This window comes from Schistocerca gregaria, chromosome 11 (genome assembly GCF_023897955.1).
Source record: "Schistocerca gregaria isolate iqSchGreg1 chromosome 11, iqSchGreg1.2, whole genome shotgun sequence".
NCBI lineage: Eukaryota > Metazoa > Arthropoda > Insecta > Orthoptera > Acrididae > Schistocerca > Schistocerca gregaria.
In genome coordinates this window covers 53224540-53234759 of record NC_064930.1, presented here as the reverse complement: position 1 = coordinate 53234759, position 10220 = coordinate 53224540, and the positions used below count along the sequence as shown (strand labels likewise).

Sequence of the window (10220 nt, the reverse complement as noted above, 5' to 3'; positions counted from 1 at the left end):
CCCAAAAAGGGGGAGGAAATGAGAATCTTAAATTTCATGGATGCAAAAGCTGTGATAGGGGGCACCACATTTACATTAAATGCAATACTTATCCCAATTTTTAGTGCGCCCGGTGATGTCACACAGCTCTATGCCTTTCTATCGCTTTCTGTCTCTGCTGTTTGTCACAACTGCCTCAGACATGTAGAGTTGTAATCATTTTTATTCTGCATGTGGACTAATAGAATTGTCTGGCACAAAGGAACATTGCAGTTAATACTTACTTGAAATCACTCAAATTGGCCATCTGCAACAACTTCAAGTTGAACTCGTGCTTCATAATTTGTTTGCGTCAATTTACAATTAAACAGTCGTGTAAATGTCACATAAAATTTGTATAATTTTAATAAAAAAAAATTTCCTTACAACAGCTAAGAGTAAACAAACTTTTTGTCATTTCCAGACTTTCTGTCTAACAAGGCATTTTCATTTAAACATATCTTTCATCTTTTCCTCCGTGTTTTTTGGTTGATGCATCCGTGAATGTGTCAAAAAGTAGAGAGAGGACCGTGCGGATCTCGATCAGGTCAGACTGTATTGTCATGTCGCAAACGGTCACTGTGGGCTCTCATAGCTGCTGTTCACGACATATACGGCAACGTAGTTCTGCTCACTCCACATCTCGTGTCACGTTACATCACTTCGCTTCACTGTCAACATTCCAAGTCACATTTCTGAGACCAGTTTTTCGACACACTGAGGACATGTAGAGTCCCTCATTAACGCTAGCATCACATGTGCTCTGTCACAACTCTCTGTGGGACAGTTTTCAGAAATTCCTTTCACTCGGCAGGAGTTGACCGCAGCTACTTGCCCCTGCATCTGCCTCTGCACTGTGTCCACCCCCTGCCAGCTGCTGTAGGACTTCCTTCAGGTTTTCAATGCTGGAACACAACAATACGGGATTTATTGTCACTCTACAAAATGTAGTAAAACAATAAACAGAATTCAACTGTCCAATGCACCTAAACTTTGTTGGGCTCTAAAAAAAACTTTGGACAGTATAAACTGATAAATCATTGTGGATAATGTTAGCTTATGGAATTCCCGACTATCTCAGTGCTGTTTTCAGAAGCCTGAATTGCTGTATGAAGACATAAAATGGGAACATCCCTTTATTTAGCATTCTGACAGGCATCAGGTATCGGTGTATTTTTGTCACCATTCCTTCTCATATTAATTGTAGACTTCACAATGAGAAAACTGTGGACACCTATAACAGGGGTCTAGGCTTACAGATATGGATTTTGTTAATGCCACTCTTCTTCTGGCAGAAACCCCTCTGCAAAGTTTAAAACTAATGAGTACTGAGCTGGAGAGGATGCCCAGCTCTGTGGAGCTAAAAATAAATGGCGATAAAACAACAGAAGGGTACTACAAGATGTTGACCGATTTACATATCTCAACATGTAGGCAACAGCATCAGAATGGGTAAAATTTGTGTAGCACTTCTACAAGATATGTCAGCAAAGCTTTGGCTGTACTTCACACAAGCTCAGTGTGTTCCACCAACAATGCCCGAGTGTTTAGCACTATTGTGTGAAGTGAGGTTTGTGAAGTTCTGTTTTGACACAATGAACAACACTGATGTTAAAGTGCATGGTCTATAATCTGTGGCTGGTGCCACACACATCTCTGCTCTGAACATTTTTATGTGGTGATTCACAGATGTGGTGTAAATAAATGAAACAAAATTATGTGTCATTAAAGAAGTAGTGTAACACTAATTATTAACACGATTGCTGCAGTATTATAGAGCATGCACTGTTAAAGTGAAGTAAATTTGCAGAAGATATGCTATCCTTCAACATGAAAGGCATAATTAAATTGTACATTACAAATTATTTACATAACAATTCATCAGTGACTCCAGTTCATTCATTATCATTTTAAGGTATATTTATAGCTGCAGAATATAAATACAAGAATACTGTTAAAGTGATAATAAATGTTTGCGTGCGCAACATTGACATAATATGTGCTACAACCAAATTTCAAAACTTGTTTGGCAGATGTGTTCACCTGCACCCCTCCCTCCCCCACCCCGACTCTGCTACCCTCACTCCTTCAACATCCTGCTAACAGGAGAGCTCCGGTTGTCACTCCGCTGTACAATACTTCGTGCCTGGGCATCAGACGGCTGTTGTGGGAAGGAGTGAGGACAAACAACCACTGCAAGTAAAAGTTTAAAACCTGTACTTTCACAAGGTCATTACCGCATAGTATCAGAATTATGACCTACATTTTCGCATTGGGAGGATTGCTGGTATGGTAACTTGCAAGTGTGCTTTTTCTCCCTTAAAATATGAGGCCAAGTTGGGATCTTTCCTTTTACGTCTGCTTAATAGATCAGCACCTGACCCCTTCCACTCCCCTCTTTCACCACAAAATCCCCCCCTCCCCTCCCCCTCTCAACCACACCCCCTCCCCTCCCCCTCACCCTCTCTACCCCTCTCTCTCTCTCTCTCTCTCTCTCTCTCTCTCTCTCTCTCTCTCTCTCTCTCTCTCTCTGTGTGTGTGTGTGTGTGTGTGTGTGTGTGTGTGTGTGTGTGTGTGTGTGGCGCGCGCGCGCCAGCTATGAAAATAGCACCACATAAAACAGATTTTTCCCCCGCGCGCACATCAGCTATGAAAATAAAAGATTTTTCCCAGCCATCAAAGCTAAGTAAAAGCAAAAAAATTAATCAGCTGCCTGGAGACATTATGCTAAAGCCGTGTAACACCACCTCTATCATTGGTAATGACTTCAATTTGATTAGGAAGGGGGTCCACAGGTTTCCTGTGATACACCCCATCCAACTATGGCCTTCATCAATGATTCCATCTGACAGAGGTATCAATTTGCACGAAAATTGATTGCTACATTTCACCTGCCCATCCAAATACTCCGAGACATTTCCCACGGAATTAAACTCAGGTGATTTAGCAGTCCGCTGAGATGTAATAAGGTGTTAGAGTCTTTGTCGAACTAGGAACAGACTTTCACCCCTGTTAACCTAACAGTTGTCATGTAGGAAGATGAGAGTGTGCACAGTATATTTCTTCTTTCTATAGTTATCTGTTACATTTTTATTGTTTAGTACAGGGTTCACTTTTTTCTAAATTGTGTGCTATCTATTTGGAAATTGTGTAAACTTTGTCCTCTCTGTTTTATTATATTTTATTTATTCGCATACTGTATTCTCTGAGGCAGATGTTGGGCACCAACCGAGCATTTGCCGAAATGAGTGTGGGAAACCACCTAAGATTTGAAAAGAGTGGCAACGTTTACACATAAAATGATTCATTATTCAAATTCATGGCAAGGTTCAATTGAGGTCAAATAATCAAATATGTTTTAGTTCTATAGGGATTAAGTTGCAATAGAGGGGAGGTACAGCAAAATATAATGTTAAATGTATGCTGGAAGGGACATAAGGGTCACGTATCATGGCCAATAACCACAATTTTGAAAGTAATTATCGAAGGTCATTCAAAGACTGAGGTTTTTTTTTACCGAAACTCCTATTTGTGACATCGGATTTGGAAAGAGCAAAAAGTGATTTGATTTGTTCTTTGGTTTTGGGGAAGAGGACCAAACAAGGTCATCGGTCCCATCCGACTAGAGAAGGATGGAGAAGGAAGTCGGCCATGTCCTTTCAAAGAAACCATCCTGGCATTTGCCTGAAGCGATTTAGGGAAAACCTAAATCAGGATGGTGTACACGAGATTGAGCCACTGCTCTCCCGAATGTGAGTCCAATATGCTAACAACTGCACTACCTTGCTCAGTCCAGAGATTTTAACTTTATGTTTTAATTATGTTTAATGTTAACATGTTTATAGACAAAAATGAATATATCTCTGCATATAAATGTTATTGTGGCATCTGCAACACAGAACGAACATAAATAAAATGTAGATCATTGATTTACAAGTCACTGTACAAGCCCACTCACCTCGCATTCCTCAGGATGCTCGTTCCACTTTGTATCTAACATTTTATTTTGCTGTATTCTTCCTCTGTTCTAAATTAATCCCTACTAGAACTAAAAACATATTTGCTTATTTGACCTTCACTGAACTAGCCATGACCTAAAATAATGCATCATTTTATACGTAAAATTTCTTGCTCTTTTCAAATCTCTAATTAGATATTAGGGTTCACATTTTTAAAAAAAATCACTTTACCCTCCAAATCACCTTGAAAATACTGTTCAAAATCATGGGGATTAGTGGCAATGAGTGACCCTCTTTGCCACCTACAACTTTTAGATAAATCATTTTGCTGTATCTCATCTCCATCCAGAGTTATTCCCCATTATGGATTAAAATGGTCTACCCTTTACGTGAGTTGCCACCATCACAACTTTCAATATGTTATAGATGCATACAATTTTAAAAATAATAATAATTTAATTTGTTTTAATATAGTAATAACAATAATCAAAAATAAAATACACTACTGCATAGGGGTGGGGAGGGTGGCAGGGCCTTAAGAGAAAGTGGTGGGGGGAAGTGTGAAACAACCAGAAGACATTACCAAATATCAATGTAACGTAGTACATTCCATTGGTAAGTACAAAGAGTTTCAATTTTCTAAATACAGTGAAACATTCTCGTAGAATGTAAATAATTTTAGGAGTAAAGGAGACTATTCACAGAATACCAGAAGCATTGAGTTGTTGACAAACTACACAAGGGCACAGGAGTGTGCATATGTGCGTGCATTTTGTGTGTACATTTGTACTCTAGCTCGAAAAAGGATTAATTCTGAACACTAGCAAGTTTTCTTTTTCTTTTCTCTGCAGTTGTCGACAACTTGGTGCTTCTGCTATTCTGTGAGCACTCTCTTCTACTCCTAAAATTATTCAGCTTCCGTTCTCTACGGCAGATAGTACAGCTGCCAGAGTACATTAGTGCTTTTCATGTTCAGTGTTGTTACCTGACCTCATAGGGAATATAAGGGATGTGAACAGTTTCAGATGTTGTGAGATCACTGTAGAAGACACGGAGGTGCCGCATACTGTACAACATTATCAGCACAACAGAATTTGAAAGGGGCCTCATTGTGAGTTTTTGTTTGGCCCGCTAGTCAAATTGTGCAATATCCAGATTTGTGGGACACTCAGATGTGACAGTGCCCCCACGATGGTCTCTACAGGAATGCGAGGTTCCGCTCTACCGCATCTGGCTGCCACAAGGGGGGATCAAAATGTCGCGCACCGAGTGTGTCGTAAACCCTTCCAGCCTGTGCTTCCCATGTGGGAGTAAATATATATAGACACACACAAGATGACATAGCAGTGCACCTGAAGTTACAAGTGACACTGAAATATGTAGCATCTGAAGACCTCTTTATTATCAGTTAGTATAATTACTAGATTGTTAAAAGCACTATATAAATTTTTTTAAATTCTGGCTGTTATTTGCAGTAACATGATGGTACTTTGGGAAGTAAGGATTTTGTCTCCACAATTTTGCTTTGCTTTTACTTTTAGAAATAGTCAAGGTCACAGGGCTGCAAGTATAACATTCTTGTACTTAACCTTGTAACCAACCTCTAGACTATTGTGCAGAACAGGTCATCTTTCAGTTACTGAGCCAATGGATGTCCACTGGTTTTAATACTCACAAGTATCTTTAAATCTCTGAAGGCGTAAATAAATTTTCAATTTGTACTTCATCATATTGTTTACACTCAATAACCAAAGGAAAAAATCATAATAATAATAATAATAATAATTTAAAAAAACTTCAATGTATTGAATTACTCACTGCTTGGGTTTTGTAGAGATATATGTTTGTAAAAGATCACATTTCTTTGGAACAGCAGTCTTTGTGCAGCTATAATCTCTCACTGATGGTGTGTGGGTTACCTATTTAGTATTAACTTGTCTCACAATGGCCTAAAAAGCCAAAAACTGATTCATAACAAAGTATAAAACAAAATATTTTGTCTAAAATCAATGGGTGGGTTTAAGATTTTAGTCCACACATTCAGTTACTGCACATTTGAAATAAGTTGCATCGCTTCAAATAATACTTCGTTACTTTATTGCGAATAAGTGAGCATAACGATTTGCCGAAGGGTGCAACAAGAATTCTATCGCGGGGTTTAAGAACGTCTTAAGGTGCAAGAGGCCAATAAGGTAAACAGATTTAAAGTTTTCCGAGTGTCAGGCTAGCTGGCACAATAGTGAACCACGACGACATTTCTTCAAGTCAGTTGCAGCAGTGGGAGAATGTGCAAGAAAATTTTCAACACCTGTGGAGATGGGCCACAGGCTAGCCTCGTGTGATTCTCACCTGTCGAGGGTGAAGAAGTGGATGCCATCCACGCCGGCTACCAGCAGCTGCCGACACATCTGCACGCACCACCGCACGCCCGCGTCTCTGCCGCCACTTGACAGCTCGGCCGGCATCGCCTCTGGCACCGGGACCCGGCACAGCTCGCAGAGCCGCCCTAGGATTCCCGTGTCCTGCACAGAACCTCCCATAAATTTTTTAATCCCGTGCACGCTTTCGTGCCCGGGGTCTACCCCTTGCTGCGTTGCATAATTTGATAAGACTGATAACGACATTCTAGACCACAAGCAAACATTAATTACCACACACTGCATAAAGTGCAACGTGTAAAATTCCTTAGGGTCTAACTGGATTACAAGTTAAAATCGGGTCAGTACACAGATAAACTAATTGAGAAGCTGAGTTCAACCTGTTATGCCCTTAGCAGCTTCTCCCACTGTGCCGACCTAAAGACCGGAGAGTGCGCATATTCACTCCCTGTTTTATTATAGATTATCTTCTGGGGCAGTACACCTAAAGTAAATAAAGTGTTATTCAAAAGAAGTGAGCAATAAGAATATTTAATTAATGAAAAATTTGTGCAGTTGCTGTTGAGAACTTTATTAAGCCCACTACGAGTTCGAGCCTTTGCATTCGGACATTTTGAAACGGTTTGGAAACTGCTGTAAACACGATAGACGTATAAACCCTGTACGAGGGTCAGTCAAAAATGGGGCCTCCTATTTTTTTCTCCTTAGAGTTTGTTAAGTGAAAAATTTGAATTTGGCATTTTACACTATGCTCCTTCTCCAGTCTGCTGCAGTAGTAACTTTCTGCATCAACATATGGCAGTACCTGCAGTCGCTTGCAAATTGACTGACACCGACATTTGTATTGGGCAGCATTCTTTGATATAATTCTTGAATGCAGAAGGTGAAATATCCATTAACATTTATGAAACACAGAAAAATGTGTACGGTGATGCAACAATGGATACGAGCGCAGTTAGACGACGAGTTCATCACTGTAAAAAAGCTCAATGGCAAATACCGTCAGTTGATGAAACACAGAGTGGCAGGCTGTTGACTGTATTCAGTGAGTCGATGACATTGTTCGTAGTGACTGCCGGATGACTTGTGTCACAATACCAACTCCCTCAGTAAGTACAGTGTGATGACGATTATTCGACAACTTAGATACTCGAACATTTGTTGCAACGTAGGTTCCAAGAATGTTAATTAATCAGAATAAAGAGACATGAAAAGCAATTGCCTCTCAAGTCTTGCAGTTTTCTGGAAAAAACTGTGACTGGAGACAAAACATAGGTTCATTTTGTTGCACCAGAATAAAAGAGGTAGTCAATGAAATGGCGTCACTGAAACTCACTGAAGAAGAAGTAGTTTGAAACTGTGTGGTCATCAGGGAAAGTAATGGTTAGAGTATTTTCAGATGTACAGGGAGTGAGTACAGTTGATTTTTTGGAGCAAGGATGCACAATCAAATCTGTCCAATAAGTTAGAACCGTGAAACAACTTAAAGCGTGTGAATTTTAAAATTTTCCCAGAGAATTGACTGTTCAAACAAATTTCGGGCTCGCAGCCAGTTGTCGTTCAATACTTTGCACGATATTTCAACTGGTCACCTGCCAGTCATCTTCAGGTGTGCCGTCACACACTGGCGAAAACTTCCTCCGTTCCACAATATATAGCGTACTGTAACTATTCTGCGCATGTGTCGAAAACTTGATAGATGAACCACACTGCCCGCCGGCAGCGCCCTCGCTGGTGGACTAGCGGAACTCAGTCGCCCTCTGCGTTGCTGTTTGCCACGGCAGTCGACGCACTCTGTCGTCTTCGATTTGAGCAAATTGTGGAGATGATGGGATTCCGTGCACTGTCCAGCTGGTAGCCACTGTCACGGTTTAACAGAGTCCCGCAAAGACGTTGCTGTGGACAAAATCATTGTTTTCTGATACTCCATTGAATGTCCAGTAGAAATACCATGTTCAACAATAGCGGACTTCCTTGGCTGCAAAAGGCAGGTGTAACGTTGATGTTCACTGCAGCGTTCTTTCACGGTGCGTGTGGTTTGACCTATGTAAGCCATACCACATTGGCACAGTATCTTGTAAATTCTGGCCTTTCGTAGTAACAGATTGTTCTTAACTGTTCCCACAAGGTCCACAATCTTCGTTGGTGGGTGGAAAACCACTTTTACCCGGATTCTTGCTATTTTAAACGAAGTATTGCCAACAAAAGGAAGAAAAGCTAAAGTTTGTTCTGGCATGTTCTCCTCTTTATTCACTTCCTGCTTCTTAGTTTTAAATGTTAGTGCCCTGTTAATCTGCTGGATGGAATACACATTTTTGCTGAATACTGTCTGTAGATGGGTGAGTTCTTGAGGTAAGCTATCTAGATCTGAGACAGTATGAGCTCTATGAACAAGTGTTTTAAGCAAACTCATAGTTTGTGACGGGTGATGGCAACTCAATGCTTGCAGGTACAAATCAGTATGAGTGGGTTTCTGGTAAACTGAATGCCCTAGAGAACCATCATTCTTCCTTCGAACCAGGACATCCAAGAAAGGCAAACAACCATTTTTCTCTATTTCCACGGTGCACCGGATGTTACTATGAACGGAGTTGAGGTGATATAGAAACTCCGTTAATTTAGCTTGTCCATGAGGCCACACTATGAAAGTGTCATCCACATACCGAAAAAAAACTGTCGGTTTCAGGGCAGTCAATTCAAGCGCTCTCTCTTCAAAATCCTCCATAAAAAGGTTGGCCACCAAAGGAGACAGGGGTCTACCCATGGAGACACCGTCAGTCTGTTCAAAATATTCTTGATTAAACATAAAATAAGTTGAGGAAACAGCATGCCTGGACAAAGCAGCGATATCAACAGGAAACATGTTACCAATCAGTGTCAAAGAATCTGCAAGAGGAACTTTTGTAAAAAGTGAGACCAAACCAAAACTTACTAGACGGTCTACACTGCTAAGACGAAGAGCCCCCAGTCTATTGATAACATCAGCTCAGTTTCGTATGTGATGTGAGCACTTGCCTATGAAAGGTCTCAGTAAGGAAGCGAGATGTTTAGCTAAATCATATGTAGAAACTCCAATGTTGCTCACTATTGGACGCAGAGGAAGACCCTCTTTATGAACCTTTGGAAGGCCATACACTGTCGGAGGCACACAATCGTGGTCTTAACCTCTTGATGGTCTCTTGCGGTAAGGAGGAGGAATTTAATGGTGCTGAAGTTTTCTGTTGCACACGTCCTGTAGGATTGTAATAAATCCTCCTATAGGCAGAGTCACTTAGCATACCATACATCTTATCTTTACACACACCACGAGGTAACAAAACAGTTGAATTACCTTTGTCAGCTTTCAATATCACTACATCAGGGTCCTCTCTCAGATTTCGTAATCCATCCCTTTCTGCAGAGGTTAAATTACTGCGTTGAGTAGGAGCCTTCAACAGAGCACGGCAAGTTTCCCTTCTTATTTCGTCTGCAGCATCCAAAGGAAGACGTCATACAGTTTCTTCAACACCACTCAAAAAACTTATTAATGGCGATGCTGTAGGTGTAGGTGCAAAATTGAGTCCCTTGCTCAATACAGACAGCGTCACATCGTCCAAATTCTTCTCCGTGAGATTGACAGCGGAACGTCGTACCATTATCCCTTCTGGCGACAGCTTCTGTGGCAACAGGCGATCAAATTTTGGTATCTGCTGACAATTGGCATCCTTGCGGATCCACTCGAACTTGGCCGAAGTCAATCCATCAACCCAGTCCCATGATACAGGAGAAAGATACCTTACAACCTTCAGATGTAACTGGTAAAGTTCTGCTGAAATAGCATCTAACCTTTGTCTTGTATAGCAAATCCTCTCTTTGACAATAGCGT

At 40.8% G+C, this 10220-nt stretch overlaps 1 protein-coding gene across 1 annotated transcript in view; it reads right to left on the bottom strand.

Moving 5' to 3' along the window:
• Window positions 1-355: 355 nt before the first annotated feature.
• The window catches only part of LOC126295015 (methylenetetrahydrofolate reductase), a 95301-nt gene continuing 85436 nt past the window's right edge, over window positions 356-10220 (bottom strand). The window contains exons 6-7 of the mRNA XM_049987267.1: window positions 6327-6499; window positions 356-923 (exon numbers count right to left, since the gene is read on the bottom strand). Of these exons, the coding sequence (XP_049843224.1) occupies window positions 809-923; window positions 6327-6499 (288 nt within the window). The 3' untranslated portion in view covers window positions 356-808. The remainder of the gene's footprint in view (window positions 924-6326; window positions 6500-10220) is intronic.